The sequence below is a fragment of the Corella eumyota genome, chromosome 7 (genome assembly GCF_963082875.1).
Source record: "Corella eumyota chromosome 7, kaCorEumy4.1, whole genome shotgun sequence".
In the NCBI taxonomy this organism is placed as follows: Eukaryota; Metazoa; Chordata; class Ascidiacea; order Phlebobranchia; family Corellidae; genus Corella; species Corella eumyota.
Window position 1 is genome coordinate 2651878 of NC_137496.1, and position 21533 is coordinate 2673410.

Here is a 21533-nt window from a genome sequence, read left to right on the forward strand (position 1 = left end):
GAAAACACTTACATTACATTTAACATGCAGCCACTTTGCTTTTACAAAAACGAAAAAAAACTTTTCAAATGTCAAAAGTTTTGTAAAATGTAATTTTCATACGTCAAAGTTATAACATGCTTTAAGAACCCTAGTGCACGAATAACCTAACTGTTCTTACAGGTAAATATGCCTTTCAGCCTACAACAAAATATTCTACAATTAATTTGTAACTAACTTTCGCACTCGCTGACTAGCTAAATCTAAACGATTGCTTTACATTGGTTTAAACCAAACTTTAAAAGTTAAGGATAAACTAATATCCACCACTTTGTTCAGTATTTGGGGTTTTTCCCATCCGGTGATTTTTTTAAATTTGCTAGCACGTTACTTGCAAAAGTGTAAAAGGTAAACTTGAAACTAAACTGTACTTTAAGGATGCATTTTACCCAATGCAAATTAAGGATTAAAAAAAGATGGTCTTGCAAAAATCACCCACTTCATATATTGACCAATAAAATAAAGTGGATGACACAACATGGCAGGTAATTATGTTTCAAGACGATTTCAATTTTTATATTCAACATACGTTTTACTGTTTAAGAATATTGTTTAATTTTTGAATTTTTTAGGTCAGATTCACCCTTAATAATATCTCTTTCATATGAGAAGAAACAAGATGCTAACATTTTTGTAGTTGTTCATTTGGATGACTATTCAGATGTGGAACAAAAAAGTTCAAATCACTCTGAATCAGTTGGTAACCAACCCCAAATAAGTACGTTACTTGGCAGCATCATATTTAACAATTAGCTGCATAACTAATTATTCCCCTCTTTTTAGTGTTTTGGTGCAATTCTGAGTTTTTGGATCATTACAAACTGGACATAAGCGAACAGTTCACTTTTTGTGTTGTCAAAGTTTTTCCCTTAGCTAAAGTTACAATTGCAGCTTTAACAGAAGAAACTTATATCTGGGCTACCCAAAAAGTCTTTGAAACTGGTAAGTACTTCAAACAGCAAAAAAATCCTTAGATTTTTATTAATGGTTTAAAACTTGTTGTACGATCAGCCCTCTTATATAGAAGGTAATTAAAATATACTTTTATAGGTTTACTGGTATCTACTACTTGCAATGGACAAATAATGGTTCGATTTAATGACTGTTTTCTTGCATCTCCTGGTCAATCTTTCGGTAGTAATCCAAGCGAGATAATATCAAGATTTAAAGAAATGATTGTTATTGGTTGTGATCCAATTCAGCAAGGTCTTATCAACTTTAAAACACAAGTAGTTGTAGTAAAACCACAGGTAAGGAGATTAATACTTTGAGGTTCTTACAAAAACTATTGTGAACATTTTTGTTTTTAAACAGAATCAACATCTTGCTATCAAAAACAACCAAGAGAATAGTTCCATAGATGTGAAAAACTTAAACATTAAAGTCATTGATAATAATGTTAATTCTTATCAAAGCATGAACACCATTTATATCAGGTTAGGTGTTTTCAAGACTTTGCATTTAATTATAATTTTTTTTTTTTTGTATATATCTTTATCCTCGATGTGGGAAAGTCGAATGCCCAACTTAAACATTGAGTAACATCAGTTACTCCAACCCAGTCTCGAGTTACGTGTGGCAGTTTGGGATATTATAGATTATAATTGCCCGATAATTATGCTGCTAATTAAGTGCTGGCTTAACAGGAGTTCGTACCATTTATAGCGCCTTACTTAAGGGCGCTACAGCATGAGAAAAGTGGAGATTGAACCCACGACCTCATGGTGGTGTAGCAAGTGTTCTTACCACTACACCGCGCTGCCGGCTCAATTAATTAAACATAATGTTGTTTTATATTTTGTATTCATCAAATTTGTATATCTTTGCAGTTGTATTATTTGCAAGCAGCACGATATTAAAGATGGGGAATATGTAGAGGTTAAAATTGCAAATCAAAATACGGCATTTGAATTGCAGGTCAGCACAGCAAAATTATTTTTAAACTTAATTTTTTAAATAAAAGTTGCAAGTGCCTATTACACTTAATTAAGCCTTGATGATTTAGCAGAAAACTTCAGTGTGTCAAGTTTCTATCATCTCTGAAACTGATGACTTCACTTTAAAATTATCGAGCACGAATGCAAACACTGTTTGTGTGAATTCTAACACCTGGTTTAATTTGGTTGGAGACCAACATTTGATGAAGGAAAATTTAAACTGGATATGCCAGGTATAAAAAAATGAATGAATAAAAGTGGACACTTCGATATTTGATTAATATTTTAATCTGTACGTTCATATTTTAAAGGTTTAAACTGTTTCAGGTTTCCAAACTTAATGTGGAGCCAGAATACTCATCAGAAATTCATCTTTCTTTAATTTTGTCCCCACTTTACCCACCAGACAGTTGTTTCGACAAATCTTTGCTGAAATTCTTTTCCTCAACACAGATTGTAAAACAAGGGGATGTTATCTCAATAAATGTTTCAGGTGATAAAAGTCGTTAGACTCTTCTTAAAATTTATATAAATATTTTTTATGTTAATTCTTTCAACTTACAGCTGATTGCGATTTTCATGAAACTGCAGATTTTAAAACATCAAGGTAAATTCTTCGCTTAAAACCTGTCTTAAATATGCCCTAGTCCAATATAAACAATGTTTACTTATTTAGATGTAGAACACTGTATTACAAAGTTTCGCATTTAAGTAAGAATGCAGATCCTAATCAAGCATACCTTATAGATACAAACAACACTGCTGTTTATCAGGTAACCAATATTTTGGGTTGTACACCTGTCTGCCAATTTCAAATAACAAATTCTTAATTGATTTGGTTTAGGTTGGAACTGTGCATTCTTATGTGCCTCCTGTTGTTTGTTTCATTAAGCCATCCTTACATACTGGACTAGAGAAATATATTGATAATTTGAAGGAGATTATCAATCCTTACTTATCAACAGATGGGTAAATGTTGTAAGTTTCAACAGGAAAATTACAACAGCATAACTGCTAACTTAATTATTGTGTTTTAGAATGTTCGATCACATGTGCAGTGTTTTAGTTTCTGGACAATCAGGTTGTGGAAAATGGTCGGTGGTAAGTAAGGTTTGTCAGTCTTGTCACTTACATCTTGTTGAAGTGGATTGCCACACTTTGATCAGTGACACTCCTGGTGCAAGTGAAGCTAAGATCAAGGAGGCTTTCAGAAGAGGTGAACCCAATATTATGGTTTTCTGATAGTAGTGCTTGTATCTATTATATCTGTTTTGTGTTAAAGTGCATACCTATCTACCGATTTTTTTTTGCCTTTTTATGCCACTTAATCTTGTACACCTAACTTGCTTATACTTTAATTTTTGCAACACAATATTTTTGTATAACACAGCTTCAACTTTTGCCCCCTGCATACTTCTTCTTCAAGACTTGAATGTCCTTGGAAGAAATCAGGAAAGTGATTCAGTGAACAACAGAGTTTGCTCAGCTTTTAGTTCTGCTATAAGTAATTTACATGAAGAAATGATGAATGAGTTTCCAGTGATTGTGGTGGCATCTGTGCATGATGAAATGGGTGTTGTTGGTGATATTAGAATGCAGTTTTTACATCAAGTAAAGTCATTTTACTTTAAACTTGATAGCTAGTTTAAAAACAAAAATTTAAAGTCTGTTGTAAACCTCTCAATATAAGTAGTAGGCCTATTGATGTATTAGTTTGTAGAAACAACTCATAACATTATTAAGAACGAATTGGTATTTTAAGGTCGACATAGAAGCTCCAACTGAATCAGAAAGAAGGAAAATGGCAAGAAATGTTGCATCTCACCTAAGCATGTCAACTGATGTAGATTATGATTGGATTGCAAAGCATTCTGCAGTTTGTAGTTTATATCTAATGTAACAATAATATTCAAGTTCTCTAAATTTGTATCCTAAATTCTTTGATATATTTTAGGGTTTTGTGTATGGAGATTTTTGGCAGTTGATGAAGAAAACCGTTGTCCAATCACATTCCAGAATCATCGAGAACTGGTAACCAACATTAATTTCTAAATCTTTAATTAACAAACAATCATAAATTTCAAAAATTTATTTCAGTGCTGTTGGCAGTAAACTTTCTTTTCAAGAAGAAAAATATATTAGCATGGCTGGTGTGATGTCATCAAATGATGATGTCATCAAAGCATTAAACGAAATGCAAGATGACCGTGCAGATACAATTGGTGTTCCAAAGGTATAATAGACCATAACACTTTATAGATTAATTTTTGCTATAAATATTCTTTATTAGATTCCAGATGTTCAGTGGAGTGACATAGGTGGTTTAGAAGAGGTTAAAACCCACATTTTGGACACCATTCAATTGCCTTTGGACTGCCCTGAACTGCTTAAATCTGGTTTAAACCGGTCAGGTGTACTCTTGTATGGACCTCCAGGAACGGGAAAGACTTTGCTGGCAAAAGCAGTCGCATCACAATGCTCTTTAAGTTTTTTAAGTGTAAAAGGTAAGAAGAGATTAAAATGCAAGTTATTTAAGCACTGCCTTTTAAAGGTTAAAGTATGATTATATTATTGTTAACCTTAATATCTACCCGCAGTATAATGTTAAACACAGTTTTTTTTTCCAACTTCTAACAACTATGTTGAATTGAAGGTCCAGAGTTGATTAACATGTACGTTGGTCAAAGTGAGGAAAACGTTAGAAAAGTGTTTCAAAAAGCCCGCGATGCTGCCCCATGTGTTGTGTTTTTTGATGAACTTGATGCTTTGGCCCCAAACAGGGGTAAAAGTGGGGATTCTGGGGGTGTTATGGATAGGTAGATAAAGCTGTTTTTATAGTGATTTTCGATTTTTTGAACTTGATGATTTGATGTTAGAACCCACTTAATAGCCTAGCAGTGTTATTTAACCTTTTAAACAAGTTTGTTATATTTCTAAGGGTTGTATCACAACTTTTAGCTGAGCTGGATGGTGTGAATAGCTCAGAAGATAAGGATAAGCTGGTGTTTATTATTGCTGCTTCCAATCGACCCGATCTTATCGACACTGCTCTACTACGTCCTGGAAGGTAGTTTTGTTGAATTAAATATTAAAAATATTGGCATATTTGATGGCGTAACTAATTTGAGTTGATTTTAGGTTGGACAAATTGCTGTATGTTGGTATAAGCGAAAACAGATTGGATCAGCTCAAAGTTTTAACCGCTCAAACTAGAAAACTTAACTTGGCACACACGGTATGTAGCAAAAACATTTTATATTTTGACCCTTTAAACGTTTATGCTTCAGCAATATTCAGTTGGAGAAATTTTAACTTAAATAATGTGTCTCAGAAAGCATTGTAACGTTGTTAATACAATAAACTATGTCGCGTGGTAATAGTCATACTAACGAGCGTTTTTGTATTAGGTTTGTCTCGACCAAGTCGTGGAAAATTGTCCATCAAACATGACTGGAGCTGATTTTTATGCCTTGACATCTGATGCAGCAATGAATGCTGTACGACGACACATTAAAAAACTAGAAAGTTTGGATACTGAATCTATGGATAAATGTTTCATTGAACAAGCAGATTTCTTGAAGGCAGCTTCTAATGTTGTTCCTTCCGTTAACGCGGCGCAGTTGGAAAATTATAGACAAGTTAAATCGAAATTGGATAGATAGATTTCGATGCAGTTTTTATTTATAAATAATCATGTTAATTTAATTCCTTGTGCAATTGTTTGTATTGGCGCTAAATAATTATTTACATAGAAGAGTTGTCTTACTTTTTTTCAACACTGACAGTTTATAAAGAAATTGTCGTCTTCAAAGAATTTTTTGTAATGAGTGCTTTTGTTATCACACATTATAACTATTATCCACCTTCAGAAGATAATAACAACCTATTTTAGAAAGTTGGCTAATAATTAAGCCAACAATAAGAATTCCAAGCAATGCTCACACCTTTTATTTTTTCTACGAAGTCTGCACAATTTCGTTACAAAATGCCCCAGGCAATACTGGCACTTGTCAATTGATTGAGTATAAAAGACAGTTAAGTCTGTTAGTAAATATCGTAGTCAACATCAAGTACAAAGTATTGGATAAAAACTTTAGTGTAATGGATTTTTTAGGTATTGTATATCAAGTAGAAACATTTAGATTTATGATAGTACAGTGTACAGCATAACAGTCGTCTTAAGTTAGTTTTAAGTTAAACTTGGTACCAGTGTGTACAAGTTTAAAGTTTCGACACGTGTAACTAATATTGATCAGGCCCTGACTTTAAAAGCCCACGTTTAGGTAAAAGCATAACTCGAGCCTTACAAGAGTCTAACTAAGAATATCATCATTATTTTTTTTTAGAAAGTGAATAAATAATAAGTATCAGTATGAAACTAAGTTTATTAATATTACTTGGATGTCTCCATCTTATTTCTGCGTCAGGACCCACCCCAAATTTATTGGTAAGTTTATAAACAAACATATATTAGGACATAATAACAAAACTTTACATCTTTTCTGATTTCAAATCAGTTTATTTACTGATATGTTTTTGATGTAGAAAACTGCATATTGTGCATGTATATGTTGCGAAGATAACGAAAACAACTGTTACCGTCACCCTGTCATAGAGCCAGATTTTCAATGCATCAGTGACATGTGTTCCCCTGAATTCTGTGTGACTTGGCAACAATCAAAATGCAAAACAAGCTGTTATTGCCAGTAAGATATTTAACAAATCAAAGTATTATCTTGAAAAATAATACTAAGGTTAAAATGTATAGTTTTCAATATCAAGTAATTGTCCAGATGGTTTATGAAAGCTAGTATATGTAATAACAAGCTATCTACATAAAAAATGTCGCAAAAGATTTGTTTATCACAAATTTAAAATATTCTTATAGTAAATGCAAGAAAACATTGCCTAAGGACAGCTACAAATGTTCACTTTTTGACGGGGACATTCTCCCAAACTGTGAATGTCCCGACATGGACTCGATCGTTTGTGAAACGGAAGATGCTGGAGAAGACGTCCAGGCTTCTCCGGAAATCGAGGCGGCCATGAAGAAGTTGCAAGACATGAAAGACAACAAACACTGCATTTTGCCGTGTTTCTGCAGGTTTGTAATAGATAGACTTTATCACTGATAAATATTGTATAAATATTACAACGTGTATATTGATATAGCAATAGATAGATGAATTATCTAGCTAACCGAAAGGTAACTCATCTTACTTGACAATGTTTTAAGAAAAGTAAATAAACAAATTCGACTTTAATTTTTAGGCAATGTAAAGAGGGACTTCCTGATCACCTTAGAAAAGATTGTGAAAAGACTGGCGAGCCTGATTCATCATGTGTTTGTGAAAAAGTGGAGTGTCCCAATGAAGAGAGCCTGGAGAAATTAGAAAAGGTAATTTTATGTATTTGGGAAATGTAGTTGAATGTTCCAAATCTAATTTTAAAACATCGGTAATTTAATCGCATTGTTTTATTTAGATTATGGAACAGTCTAGCGAAGACAATGTTAGAGCTAACAAGGCAATCTTGAAAGCCAAACAAAAAATCATCCAAGAGGAATTGGATGAAATAAACGAAAAACTTAAGCCAGCCATCAAAGAAGGCAAAGCTAAACCAATGACCAAATATGAGTACGTCAACGCCAAGTGTACAGCTCAGTGTCTTTGCGAGTAAGTAGAAAGCATAGAACTTGAATATAAGTAGCACACACAAAACTTGATTAAACTTTAAACTTCTCTTAAGAAATTAAACAATAAACAATAACCAAAACATTTCTAGTTAAGTCATAGACCTTTTAACAACGTTTATTTTACAGTAAATGTCGTGGAGAATCAACAGCCTTGGAAGCTAGCTGCAATCAAATGATTAAATCTCGCTTGGAAGATTGTCCGCCCTGCGACAAGGACCTGAAGTGTCCTGGAGATTCTTCAGTCGACGATTGCAAACTTACATGTTTCTGCAAGTAAGTTAACCTTTCAGTAACAATAAAAAAGCCTAATAATAAGATTATAAAGAACGGCAGAGAATTTACTCACTACATTTAAGAAGCAAATTAAAACGTTGTGGATATGTAACATTTCTTTGAATAATTACTAACTGTATAAATTACTCGTTTTAGGAAATGTGAAAACGATACAAGATTGACTTCAAAGATGAAAGCTACTTGCGACAAAACAAAAAAGACCGACTGTGCTTGTCTTGAGCCTGTAGACTGCAACATTCTTGACAAAATTGCAGAAATTAACAAACAAGAACCACCACAGCAACAAGAACAACCAGTTAAAAAGTCAGGAAAGGGGAAAATTAAAGAGAAAAAGAAATTGTGGGACGAATTATAAATTTAATTTTATTCCAAGAGAAAATTATTCTTGAAACAGATGTGTTTTTAAAAAATTACGGTCGGGCGTTATCTTGTGATTATTAACGTTTTATGATTAAATAAAAAAATTTAAATACCTTAACAGGCTTGTATTGTTTACGATTTAAATTAAAAAATACGTGATCCTCATAGTATGTGACGCACACAGTTCAATAACACAATTCGTTAGCTAAAGGTTGAAAGTATTAACTGTATATCGTGACTTGCATGTTTCTAATATGATGTTATGATATATTGCATAACGTAAACCGGATACATCAGGCACTTTGATGATTGTGGCATCACTTCCACTGCCTATGCCGTGTTAAGCAACAGACAATTACCTAACTAGTTAAGAGAGTATTGTTATTGGCAAAATTAAATAAAAGCAAATAGGCGTGTATAAGCAAAGACACTAACTAGGCTACCAAAAGTCAGAAGGATTTATTTAATAATAAGCAACAGATTTATAGAATCTTTAAACAAAAAGACATCAACCTATAACTTTTTTAGATACAATGAAAATTCAATTTGTTTTGACAATTATAACTGCCGCGTTTGAATGTTGGATATATTCTGGAATTACTTTCGGTTGGCCTTCCCTGCAGTATGTTCTATTAAGAACCGGGTATTTTGCTGAACAGTGCCCGGAGTTAGTCAACTCAACGAGCCTAAATACCACTAAGATGCAGTCTTGCGATACCAGGGACTCTACGTTTAATCTTATTTTTACTTTAGCTGGTTCTATATTACCAATATCAACTCTGCCGTTTGGGTTTATTCTTGACCGTTTTGGAACATGGGTTGCACGTGTGGTAACTGTGAGTTGTGTGGCATTAGGCTACATTTGCTTGTCCGTATCACAGCCTGAGACCTCGTGGCTTATTTTCCCAGCTATTATTTTAATGGCGATAAGCGGCATCTCGATTCTCGTGGTAAATCTACAGACTGCTAACTTGGCCGGACGAGCAAAGCCAATCATTGTAACGCTGATGAGCGGGCTCTTTGACTCCAGTTCAATCGTGTTTTTAACAGTCAAGTTGATCTTTGATGCAGGATTGGATTACAAGGTGTTTGTATATGTTATGACGGCCGGTTCCTTTCTTATGTTCGTCAGTACATTTGTTCTAATGCCGAGAACCCACATACCTTCACCTCCACCAAAAGATATAAAGTACGGTATATACGAATGGCACAAAGCGCCACATAAGGATGTGGACGTTGTGTTCACAGACATTACACAAGATGTCAAAGTCCGACAAGATGACCACGAGGGTGTGGAGTATATATCCTTAAAGGAAAGCTTAAAAAATATAACGTTTTGGACTCACAGCTTCAGTTTCTCTATTTATCATCTAAGACTTGTGTTTTATTTTGGTGTTCTCGTAGACTGGCTTGAAATTAATGTTCCAGGAGATGAACTTAGTTCTTATCTGAATGTTTTTACCATTCTTACTGTTTGTGGAATGCTAGTAGCACCGTTAAACGGCCTTCTTATTCAAACCGTTATAAAGTTTGCGAGAAAGCAAACTACGAACAAAACAGCCACTATGTATGGGATCTTTGCATCTAATTCCAGCATCTTGTTTTTGGCATTTTTACTTTCTATATCAGTGGTCATAAAAGGAGCTGAATACGCTTCGTTCGTATTTCTTGTAATCTATCGAGGATTCCTCTACGGCGGAGCAAACGCCTATATTGCCCTGGTCTTTCCCGTCGAACATTTCGGGACTTTAACAGGCATAGCAAACTCCATTGCAGGGGTCTTCGCGCTGCTTCAATATGGCTTATTTCAGATTGCCGTCAACTACGATCCGAACTTCACTGTAATAAACTACGCTTTCATCGGTGCTGTATGTTTATGTATAATACATCCACTAGTTCTATGGAAATTCAAGTAATGTCTGTTTTTTCTATGCAAATAAACTTCGTGCAATAAAATTTAATGTAACTGTTTTATTATTTGGTTGTCTTATATTTAAGCCTGCTTTACCCTCTAACTAAATTACGTTGAGGAGCCAAGCATTTCGTTGGCTTTGGTACTCAAATATATATTTTTAAAATATAGCTCAAGTCTTAAATAATTATATTTTTATTAAAACAAAGCACATTAGAACACCAAGTTAAAATATGTCCCCTGTCACAGACATTAAATGTATATAAGGATACAAAGCATTATATCTTTGTGTGGCTTCAAGCGTTAAAATAAACAAAAAAAAGTACGAAGTACAGTCCAATATGCTTTGTTAAAAACGACAAATAAAAGGTTAAAATAAGCATATAGTAATAAAAATAAATGACGATACCATGTAATACTTGTACACATTTAGAGTAACATTTTTCACGAAAAATTTAGCAACAATTTTTCTTTAAATAAAATAAATCGTCGCTTTTTTGTGTCGCTCCGTGAATTTGAAAGCAATTATAAAACTAAGTACTTTGCGTTTAACATTTTTTAAAGAAAGCTCCTGAAGAGGCAGCGCGGCTGCTTTAAAAAAATAAAATTTACGGCGTAGGGCGGCAGTGTTACTGTACCAATCTACAATTGCATCGACCGGTGGCAATCGTGTGTATACAACGCCACATTCTCAGCGACTTGGATGTTACATTAAGGTGCAAGAGCACCCGGTCTTCACCTTGTCGCCCGACTCGGTAGTGGTCGCGTTTTTTGCTTTTTCTTGTTGTATCATTCTCATGAGGTCGTAAAAAACCTGAACACGAGTGGGCGTGGTTAATGACCGTTAGGGCAGTAATTGACCAATGCATAGGTCAGTAACATGTGATAATTTGTTACTGAAAATAAAACCAATCAATCATCGCGAAATCAGTGACATGATGCTGCGTAACAAATGGATTTGGCTAGCGTGCATTCTTATTCAAACAATGTTTGAATAAAACTTTTTGGCACCAAAAAAAAAAATTTGCTTTCAAAAAATAATCCAAATAAAATAACTTTTCCACGACTTTATGCGATTAAACCATGCAAAATATAAACTTAAAAGCATTAAATTTAACCCAAAGCTGCTTTGGCTATTATATATACTTCTATTCTTGTATAAATCCAAGTTAAAATATAACTTCTTTTGCAATTTTTAAAATAGTTTTATTATTACAAGTAAATCAATAGGATTTTTTTATTGCTACAGTAGTGTTAGTTTTATGTAAAAAAATGTTTAAAAACTCCTTTAAATGTTAATGGGAGGACATGTGATGTTTTTGTTTTTTTATGGAGTTATTTATAGTAACATAACAGCTATGCAGACTAACAAAACTAAAACAAAATAAAAATTAATTTACAAATGAAATAAATGATCAGCAAACTCTATGAACAAAAAAATGCATGCAAAAAATTAAAACGAAAATGAGTTTCTTGGAAGCATAAGAAATTGCTTTAAAATCTTTGCAAATTGAAATATTCACAAAGTCCTTGAATGGAATTAACCATTTAATCATAATACATAGTGGTAACATGATATGATCATTAAACCTGCTTGGGATTGAAATTAAAGTCCAAACATAAAATATGAAATGAAAACAACCAGGCAAAAAATAAATAAAAATAAAGAGAACTAATTTTCAGGTTCTAATATGTTATTATTATTTTACTTTTATCTTTATATAATACAGGCAGCACTTAATAATTATTATTTAAAATATTACCAAGGCAATTTTTCGTTTAAATTTTTTTGTTTCGGCTTAGAAAAAAATAACGATTGTTACATAAGTAAATTGATACTTAAAAAAAAAATAGATAAAATATTTACATTTCAATCTGAATACATATTTATAAAAGGTTGAAGTATTTTTCCCGTACACAAGCAATTGTTTAAATTAACAATGCATAGCGAGGTTTAATTTAATCGAACAATTAAATTTTTTATGTTGTTAGGCCTACAAAATCGAACAGCGTTTTTTGCATCTAGTTAGGCAGTCGCCTTTTTCACTGGGGTTATCAGAGGGGTTTTGTATGTTACTTTTACTTTTTTCCAACTTTATTGATTTCAGCAAATCAAAAAATGCCTAAAATATAAACGAATGAATACGCCAAAAATTAATGAGAAGCAAAAACAATGTATCTCGTGTTTTAATGGCGATTATGTCACACCATTACAACATATCATAAGATGAAATCATAGTCTTTTTATAGCATGCAAACTACCATAACTTAAAATCAATATCTCTCTAAAAATAAAAATAAAATCATGCCAAATTAAGGAACTAAATTTTATTTAACACAAGAGTTAAATATGTTTATATTACCTTATCAACATTATTTCTGGTTTTCGCTGAGGTCTCAACATATTGTACTCCCATTTTTTCGGCTAATTGCTGTGCATCAGCTAAACTTACCTTAAAAAAAAAATAAAATTAATTTCAAGAGTTTTAGCTTAGTTTGGAATTTACAAATAGCCCATAAAGAATAAAGAATTTAAAAACTAGTAACAGTTCTGTTAAGTTATTTGGTGCTAGGTTTATACGGCTAACACAACGTTAAGTTTTAAACCACCAGGTAAAATGAATATAATTTTTAAATTATAGAATAAATTTAGTCAACTAAACAACTTGTTATTATAAATTACTTGTCTGTTATTTTCCAAATCTGATTTGTTTCCAACTAATAAAAAAGGAATACTGCTTGCTGTACTTGAATCCACGCCCTTTACTCTCAATATTTGATCTCTGTTATTAAAAAAAATCAAATTAAAATCATTTCTCTTAGACAAATACTGCTAAGTAACAAAGTAAACGAAAAAAATGTTCATATATTTAATATAGTCGACCAAACCAGGCAATAGTCTATAACAAAAATCTAACAAAAGTAACAAAAGCTCTACATACAAAACATATTAGTTACTGTTTACATATATATATACCTGAAATCTTGGGTGTCATCGAACGAAGAACTTTCTGTTATAGAGAACACGCAAAGGAATCCCTCCCCACTTCGAAAATAGTTATCTCGAATAGCAGCATAGTCTTCTTGGCCTGCTGTATCCAGGATGTCGATTTGTGCATCTTCTCCATCTAGAACAACCTTTTTTCGATAACTGTCAGCCTTCGTTGGTTCATAGTCTTCAACGAACTATAAAAAATAATACAAAATACCTTTTACATCAAAGTTAAACAAAACAATGAAAAAGAATATTAAAAAAAGTAAAACATTGGTTAGTATTTTGTCAAAACTTAAAATGTGGTAGTGGTAAGAACACTTGCTACACCACATGAAGTCGTGGGTTCAATCCCCACTGCTTTCATGCCGTAGTGCCCATAAGTAAGGCGCTATAAACGATATGACTCATGTTGAGCAGGCACTTTAGCAACAGCATAATTATCGGGCAAATATATCCTATAATCCCAAACTGCCACAGGCAACTCGAGACTGGATCGGAGTAACAGTTGTTACTCTATGTTTAGGTCGCGCATTCGTCCTTCCCACATCGAGGATAAAGACATATTCAAAAAAAAACATTACCAATTTAAAATTGAAACAAAATTTGCTTACCTCATCATACATGAACTGTAAAGTTAAAGCTGATTTTCCTACACCACCGCTTCCAACCATAATCACTTTATGTAAGCTTGCTTGTCCCGCATTCTGTTTATTTGCAGCCATTTTCTTGTTAACACAACGAAATTACAACAAGCATAAATAAGGAAACGTTTATCAAAATAATTGTTACTATAAAATAATAAAATCTAAAATTGATAAAAAAATGTAATAACTGTGACATTTTGAATTTGTTTGGCAAGATTATTGTCAAATCAAAATCAACTCACTAGTAACTTTAGAAATGTATAACAAATGTACAACAAGCAGTGTCAGGAAGAGTAGCAGACGAACGAATTTAACGAACCGGCAAAAATGCCATAAATCAGTTTACGAGAAACGGTTAAAGTTATTAGTTAAGTTAACCGTCTGAATATTATATTGTCTGACGTTTATAACTTCTAATTAGTAAGGAAAAGCCGGCATTTTGCCTTAAATATTATCCAAATGTACAACTTTTTATTACAGTCCGCGCCCTTAGATTATTTTGTCGCTGTGATGCTTTTAATTCTATTTATACAATTTCCGGGTGCGCCTGGGAAAATAATATTTTATTTCAATGACGTCATTAGGAATGACTTCATTTTAGTTAAGGTAGTTTAAACTACGGAGTTTTGCATGCTAATTAATAATTTTCTATCTAAGTTAAGTTAAAATTAATCTAAAACAATACTTTTTCACGGGACTAAAAGTTTTTGATTCGTACATCAGCCATGTGCAAATTACTGGGAATTGTATCTTCTTGTTTGTATAGAAATGCACAACTTTGTAAAATACTCAATTTTAAATAATAAATCCACAGCTAAAAGGTAAGGAATTGGTTGGTTTTTGTTATCTAGTTTACTAGCAACTAAATAATAAAAAGACAATCATCAACATGCTGTTGAAGCAATTATACTCTTTTACACGAACTTTTTCTGAGAAAACAATCAAAACTTCGACATTCCGCAGCTTTTCTATGCAAACATCTATTTCAAATCCGAAGGTTGATAGTTCAAAAATAAGCAGGTACTCTTACAGAACTCATTTATGTGGTGAATTAAGCGAGCAAAATATTGGTGAAAAAGTTGTGTTGTGTGGCTGGGTTGAATATGCAAGAATGGGTCGATTTTTAACTTTAAGAGATCATCAGGGCTCAATACAAATACTTTTGTCATCACTACCAAAAGAATTAAAACCTAAAAAATCTTTATTATCGACAGAATCTGTATTACAGATTACAGGGAAAGTAATTGCTCGTCCTGACGGTCAAATTAATCCTAAAATGTTGACTGGTTTTGTAGAAGTATTACCTGACAAGGTGGAGTTGTTAAACAAATCAAAAACGCCACCTTTTCAAATACAAGACTTTGCCACAAAGGGCGAAAGTGTGAGACAAGTGTTTCGATATTTAGATCTTCGTTCAATAAAAATGCAGCACAACTTACGCTTGCGATCAAAGGTTCTAACAAGGACTAGAAATTTTTTAAATAATAACGACTTTGTAGAAGTTGAAACACCTACTCTGTTTCGATCTACACCAGGTGGGGCTAAAGAGTTTGTTGTCCCTTCTACAAGAGAAGTGGGTAAATTTTACACCCTTCCACAAAGCCCACAACAGTTAAAGCAATTGCTAATGGTTGGTGGTATAGATAGATATTATCAACTTGCTCGTTGCTATCGGGATGAACCAATTAAAACTGACCGGCAACCAGAGTTCTCACAAATTGATTTGGAAATGTCATTTGTTACACAAAATGATGTTATGAACCTCACTGAAGACCTGGTAAAGTCGATGTGGCCAAGTGAATTATCTGATGATGATTTTCCTGTGATGACATATCATGATGCATTAAAAATTTATGGTAATGATAAACCTGATTTAAGACTTGACATACGCTTACAAAATATAACTTCTTTACTAAATACTAAAACTAATAACTTATGTGCAAAAGCAATTGTGGTACCACAAGAATGTAAAATTGAAACAACGGAATTAATTGAAATGCTGCATCTTGAATTTACCTCTAAACCATTTTATTCTGGAACGGTGTTAATTTTATGTAATGAGGATTCGAAATCTGTTGTCTACCCTAAAGAAGCTGAATCCCTAAATCATTTTAGTAAAGATAGTGTCGTACAACATCTACAACTACAACCTAACCAACAAGCAATTGTGTCCATAGACTCTGAATGTAATGTAACTAGAAATCTAGGAATAACAAGTACATTGATATCACGCAAATTTGACAAAGTTTGTGCAGATAACAATATGAAGTTGCATAAGTTTTTGTGGGTGACTGATTTTCCTATGTTTGAACTTGATGAAGATACCCAAACACTACAATCAGTTCACCACCCTTTTACATCACCTAAACCTGATGATTTACACATGCTTGATACATCACCTTTAAATGTAAGAAGCCAGGCCTATGACTTAGTTTTAAATGGACATGAAATAGCAGGTGGTTCTATTCGAATTCACAGTTCCACTTTGCAAAATAAGATTTTAAAAGAAATTTTAAATGTAGACACAACAGATTTTGCTTACTTTTTACAAGCATTAGATTATGGTGCACCACCACATGGTGGTATTGCTTTGGGTATTGATAGAATAATGGCCATTCTTTGTCAAAGTGAGTCTATAAAAGACACAATTGCTTTTCCAAAGAACAGTTTGGGGAAAGACATGATGGTTAATTCCCCATGCAAAATCAAGATCGAGAATACTGAAACAGTATAAAAAAATTAAAATAAATTATTCATTTACTTAATTTATAAATTTAAAACTAAATATTTATTGTTTGTTTGCTAGTACTAAGTTTTATGTCATTAAAATAAACTTAAACTGATAAAAACTTTGCTATGGAATTTACTTTGCAACTTTTAAGTGATGTTAATTGCAATTAAATGGACAACAAATGCAACCAAACAAGAAGTTAATGGTAAGTTGTCATGAAGGGGCAGCAAAGTTTTAAATTGTACTTGGTTATCTATGCAGCATTTTTACCTGCTGCATTTAATATACTAATTTACTTCAAAAACCCTACCAATTTTTAAAAAATAGTTTAAAGTAGATGTTATGTTTCTGTATTATTAAGTTGTCTTTTTCATTTTAACAGCTGAAGAATAGCCTAGCTGTGGATTGAAAATTACAGGGATGGAAGAAGTGCTATTGAAATTCAAAATGAAATTTTTATCAGTAATTTTATTGTATAATTTTTGTTTTTTTAACATGTCCAAAGTGTTGTAGTGTACTATCTAAATTAACAGTACTAAATCCAATAATGGTGTGTGCCACATGTCAATTAAATTAATTATGGTTATTAATATTCATCCTTTTATGTAATTTAAAAAAATTGTGATATCCACTACATTATAAACTACCTTAAAATGAACGCCCACAATAACAATAATTTTTAATGCTGTTAAATTATTAAAATTCCTATTGCTAAACCGATGTTTAAAACCCATTCACCAATTTAATATAAGTGATAAATATTACTTAAGGCTCAATTTTTTCGTTTTGTTGTGGATAGTACTTCTTTATTTTGGGAATATTTATTAATATAAAGGGTGGACATTATTTATATCGCGTGATCTAATAATCCTGTCCATGTTATATTTATTTCACCCCAACTATAATGTCTTAATATATTTTTAGTTTCCAACTATAAATTAAGGGCTTTCTTATTGTGTTTAGCAATAAAAAATTAAAATAAGGTACAATTTATTTTAATTAAAATTAAAAGTCCTATTTAATGGTAGTATTGTAGATAATATAAAATTTATTCAACGACTTATTATTAGTTAAAAGGAAAGATTTTTCAAAAACGTGTAGAAATATTTTTATAGTCAGTTTCACGTATAAATTAATCGCATTAATTTAATTCGATTTAATAAATGTCGAAAATTTGTGAATAAATAAGTTATCATTAGGGGAATTTGCATAAACAAGGTTCATCTATTCGTAAGGTTACATGTTACATAAATTTTAATACCTAATAACAACACAAATTATATGCGCAAAATGTTAACGTGACGTCACTTATTGCGTACGAACGGCAACTTCACATGGACTTTTATACGATCACAGACTGTTATAGTGTCGTCAGGGTTAGAATAAAATACACTTAGTAGACTACGACAAATTATACTTTTTCCTGCATAGTCAATAACTAGAAATGTTTTCAGTCTTGCAAGTTTAAAAATGTCATTAATTTAGTTTATAACTAAAGAACCGACAAAATGAAGTTGTATTTTCTGGGAGTGGTTTTATGGATCAGTAAGATACATAATTGATTAAAAACTAATTAAACAATATAATAAATATTTTACCTGTAAATATAAAGTGTAATTTTGTGTTTATATATTGTACAGTTTACAGCCTACCAACTACTACATCTGAGCAAAGTAAATATCCATCTGAGCAAAGTAAATGTCCTTTTGAATACATAGAAGGGTATAAAATCACATTTTAACAAAACGATTTCAATATTTAGCAAGTTTATTTTATTTTTTTTTTGACAAAATGTTTTAATTGATTTAGGGACTACTTGGACTACACAGACAAAAGTTGCAGAAAGTGCCAAGATATTTGTAAAGATGATATAAAAACCTGCAAATGTGAATGTCCTGTTGAAGATCAAAATTACGAAAATGGTAAGTTCAGTCACCAACTCTTAATTATTTTACCGAGTCTGTCATTTTGATTTTAATGCCCCTAAATATATTTTTGCAGATTCTCAAAAGCATTTTATATGTGGCGATCGTTTAAAGGACAACTGGGCCTTAGCAGGAATTTTTGCGTACAAAATTTTAGCGACGCAAATTCTACGGTACGTCCGTTTTTTATATTAAAACCATATAACAGAGTTTTTTCCTTTTAAAGCTTGACTTATTTTATTTTAACACGCACGCGAATCTGTGTAGAGACCACAAACGGGAGTGTTATAGACCCGCGAGTGTATATCAAGCGCGCGTCGATTAACGCTTTACGGATGTGCGCGACGGTTAACCTCTCCTGTATTCGATCGCTGTTTATAGAGTAGGCCGATCTACAACCGATAGTTGACCATCAGACAAGAAAGCTATCCCGATGCCTTGCGCTCGGTCGATAGCCAACCGCACCCCCTAGAATATCGCCTCGATTAGATGAGTCTATGCTGAGCTCCTAAAGCGCAGGTATCCTAGTTATCTACGATAATTAACCGCTATGTTGCCCCAGGACCTCCACAGTCATCTGTTCGAACGCGAGCGCCACATACACATCCAGTAAGCACTGCACGTGGCAGTATGCTCACATTTTTAAAATTTAAAATTATTTTTTTTAGTTTTTATATCTATCTGCGTTTAAATTAAACTACTTAATTATAAACATAAAAAAAAAAATTTCAACTACATACCAATTTTTTTACATAAAATCACATTAAATTGTGTATTATATTTTTTTAAATATGTTTTTACTTATCATTTATGCTTAACATTTTATTAAAAAGCTGTGTAAATTCGTACAAAAACAAAAAAAAGAAAACCCAGTTTATATTTTAAGTCAATAATATATAAAATCATTTTGGGGGAAAATTTTAGGATACTTATTGACCATGATTTGTTACAATAACAAGTTTTTTATAAAAAACTAAATTTATTTATCACATATTTTATATAATGATGTTGTTTTTAGATCAAACAACACACGTTTATTGGAAAAAATTGTTATAAGCGAGAAAAGTCTGGACCATCTAGACATAAAAATGAAAATGCTTGGTCAGCAATTTCTTAAATCTGTTTTTCTTGTTGCAATCTCTGAAAACGAAAAGGAAATAGATGATATAAAACATCGGTTTAATAAAACAAGAAAAGCTGCTGTCGAAAATATTAAAAAAGCTTTTTTGCAGTGGAAAAAAATTAAAGAAAATATTGATCCTATTGATCCTCTTTATGTTGGAGAAAACATAGATTATTATAAAAATGATAAAAAAAATGAAGATGATAATTTATATGAAAGTGGATTTGACACCGATGATAATACAGATTCTAACTATACCAAAGAAACTATTAGTAAGTTTTCTTCTTTATTTTTTAATGATAAGAACAAAAATTATGATTACTATGAAGATGAAATTTACACCGATGATAATACAAATTCTAACTATACTGCAGAATCTATTAGTGATGTCTTTTCTTTATTTTTTAATGATAAGCATAATGATTCATATGAAGATGAAATTGCCTATAATAAAAATACAAACCATAACTTTACTTATGAACAAAATAACAACGATGCCATTTATGAATATGAATATGCTGAACTTGCCGCAACGAAAAATGATAAGAACTGAAATTCAATTATTAGATGCAACCTGTTTAGGGATTTATTCCTGGTCAGCATCAAAAAAATATTGGATCAAAAAAAAACTAAATTAGTTTCAGATTTGTTTCTTAATGAAGTATTAGATTTTTTTCAACAGCAAAACGAAGTTGCCACATTTCTCCAATTTAATCTGAAACGATATCTTCTTGAAAAATCCACAGCTAGCAAACCTCCAAACGAGATTGTTACTGATAAATCGAAAGAAATTGAAAATGGTAAGTAGTCAATTGTTCGAAATAAACCTTTTTGTTATATATATATATATATATATATTTTTTTAGAAATTAATCATCAATCACAACGACGTTCGGACAGATCTTCTAATAGAAAAGATGTACCTATTAATTCTCCAAATATTCTAGAAAATAGACCAATTTCTAAAGATTCAAGAACTAACCTAAAAAATGAAGTACAAAAACCATCAGAAAATCATTTGAAGTCTGACAAATTGCCATTAAAATTACCATTAGATAACTTTGATAAAAAACCATTTAATAAAAATGAAAAAAATTCCAAACTTGAATCTAAGGTAGACCAAAATTTTAACTTATCTGAAGATGGTATTTCACCATTTGGTACTTATGATTTGCATTCCGATAATAGGTACAACCTATATTTTAAGCAATCTGATGAATATTACTTTCTAAGCACTCTTCTAACTCCACCCAAAGATAATCTTTCTGAAAAATTGCCAGAAACTAATTTGCAATTATTTCTATATGTCTTTCAAAAAAATGAAGATACATTTTTTTTTAATTTCGCACGAGAGCAGCTGCTTAAGAAAATTAAAGACATGAAACACATCAGAGCACAAACTTTGTACAAGTCTTTGTACCACATTCCAAGAAACAGCAAAGATCTAAAATCAACTTTTACATCTTTGGTTGACAAAATTGATTTTTCTAACAACTTTCTGATTAACTGTTCTAATGAGAACAATTCAAGTATTTGCTTTTAGATTAGTTTAACCTTAACTATTAAATCAATTGCATAATGTTAATTATAAAATTGATTATTTATACCTTGGCTGGCAGTTAGTTGTTATAAATTTTAAAGTTGTTTAGAATGGTGTGTTTTTTTGTTTAAAGAGTTGTATTTTTGTAGATGGTTTGTTTGTTTCAAATCAAGCCAATTATTTAGAACTTGTTAACTCAATTTCCAAACAGTTACGCTGGTGTCTTAACTTTCGTGACCAAACAGAACATTGTGATACAACTTTGCCTTTGGAACTTAAAAATACAAAAGGTATTTAATATCATAAGATAAAATTAATTAAGACGATCTTAATTATAA

General features: G+C 31.8%; 5 protein-coding genes across 7 annotated transcripts; 4 read left to right on the top strand and 1 right to left on the bottom strand.

Moving 5' to 3' along the window:
• Nucleotides 1-394: 394 nt before the first annotated feature.
• Nucleotides 395-5638, top strand: LOC145759353 (peroxisomal ATPase PEX6-like). Of its 2 annotated transcripts, none has more exons than XM_082573163.1 (21): nt 395-524; nt 612-757; nt 823-981; nt 1090-1289; nt 1354-1475; nt 1869-1956; nt 2045-2209; nt 2304-2469; nt 2541-2583; nt 2653-2749; nt 2821-2945; nt 3014-3192; nt 3367-3587; nt 3739-3852; nt 3931-4007; nt 4074-4209; nt 4267-4480; nt 4630-4792; nt 4915-5043; nt 5115-5211; nt 5384-5638. In XM_082573163.1, exons 1-21 carry the CDS (start codon nt 418-420, stop codon nt 5636-5638), a joined length of 3003 nt encoding a protein of 1000 aa, XP_082429289.1. In that variant the 5' UTR covers nt 395-417. The 2 variants fall into 2 exon arrangements, with proteins under 2 accessions (XP_082429289.1, XP_082429290.1); XM_082573164.1 differs by having other exon boundaries at nt 2048-2209.
• Nucleotides 5639-6320: 682 nt separating this feature from the next.
• Nucleotides 6321-8391, top strand: LOC145759838 (uncharacterized). Its single transcript, XM_082573690.1, has 7 exons — nt 6321-6423; nt 6522-6682; nt 6865-7080; nt 7248-7374; nt 7461-7651; nt 7798-7944; nt 8101-8391. Exons 1-7 carry the CDS (start codon nt 6349-6351, stop codon nt 8318-8320), a joined length of 1137 nt encoding a protein of 378 aa, XP_082429816.1. The 5' UTR covers nt 6321-6348; the 3' UTR covers nt 8321-8391.
• Nucleotides 8392-8858: 467 nt separating this feature from the next.
• LOC145759634 (equilibrative nucleobase transporter 1-like) lies at nt 8859-10241 on the top strand. Its single transcript, XM_082573480.1, has one exon. It carries the CDS (start codon nt 8859-8861, stop codon nt 10239-10241), a length of 1383 nt encoding a protein of 460 aa, XP_082429606.1.
• A 210-nt stretch (nt 10242-10451) lies between these two features.
• LOC145760567 (ras-related protein O-RAL-like) lies at nt 10452-14033 on the bottom strand. 2 transcript variants are annotated; one of them, XM_082574487.1, is made up of 5 exons: nt 13844-14033; nt 13215-13423; nt 12921-13020; nt 12601-12690; nt 10452-11051 (listed from the first exon to the last, which is right to left on the bottom strand). In XM_082574487.1, exons 1-5 carry the CDS (start codon nt 13952-13954, stop codon nt 10944-10946), a joined length of 618 nt encoding a protein of 205 aa, XP_082430613.1. In that variant the 5' UTR covers nt 13955-14033; the 3' UTR covers nt 10452-10943. The 2 variants fall into 2 exon arrangements, with proteins under 2 accessions (XP_082430613.1, XP_082430611.1); XM_082574485.1 differs by lacking the exon at nt 10452-11051 and adding an exon at nt 11132-12360.
• A 619-nt stretch (nt 14034-14652) lies between these two features.
• LOC145759635 (aspartate--tRNA ligase, mitochondrial-like) lies at nt 14653-16580 on the top strand (the record flags this gene model as incomplete). The annotated part of the gene is made up of 1 exon (XM_082573481.1): nt 14653-16580. A coding segment is annotated over exon 1 (1815 nt), but the record flags the coding sequence as incomplete, so codon positions are not given.
• Between the last annotated feature and the right edge of the window lie 4953 nt (nt 16581-21533).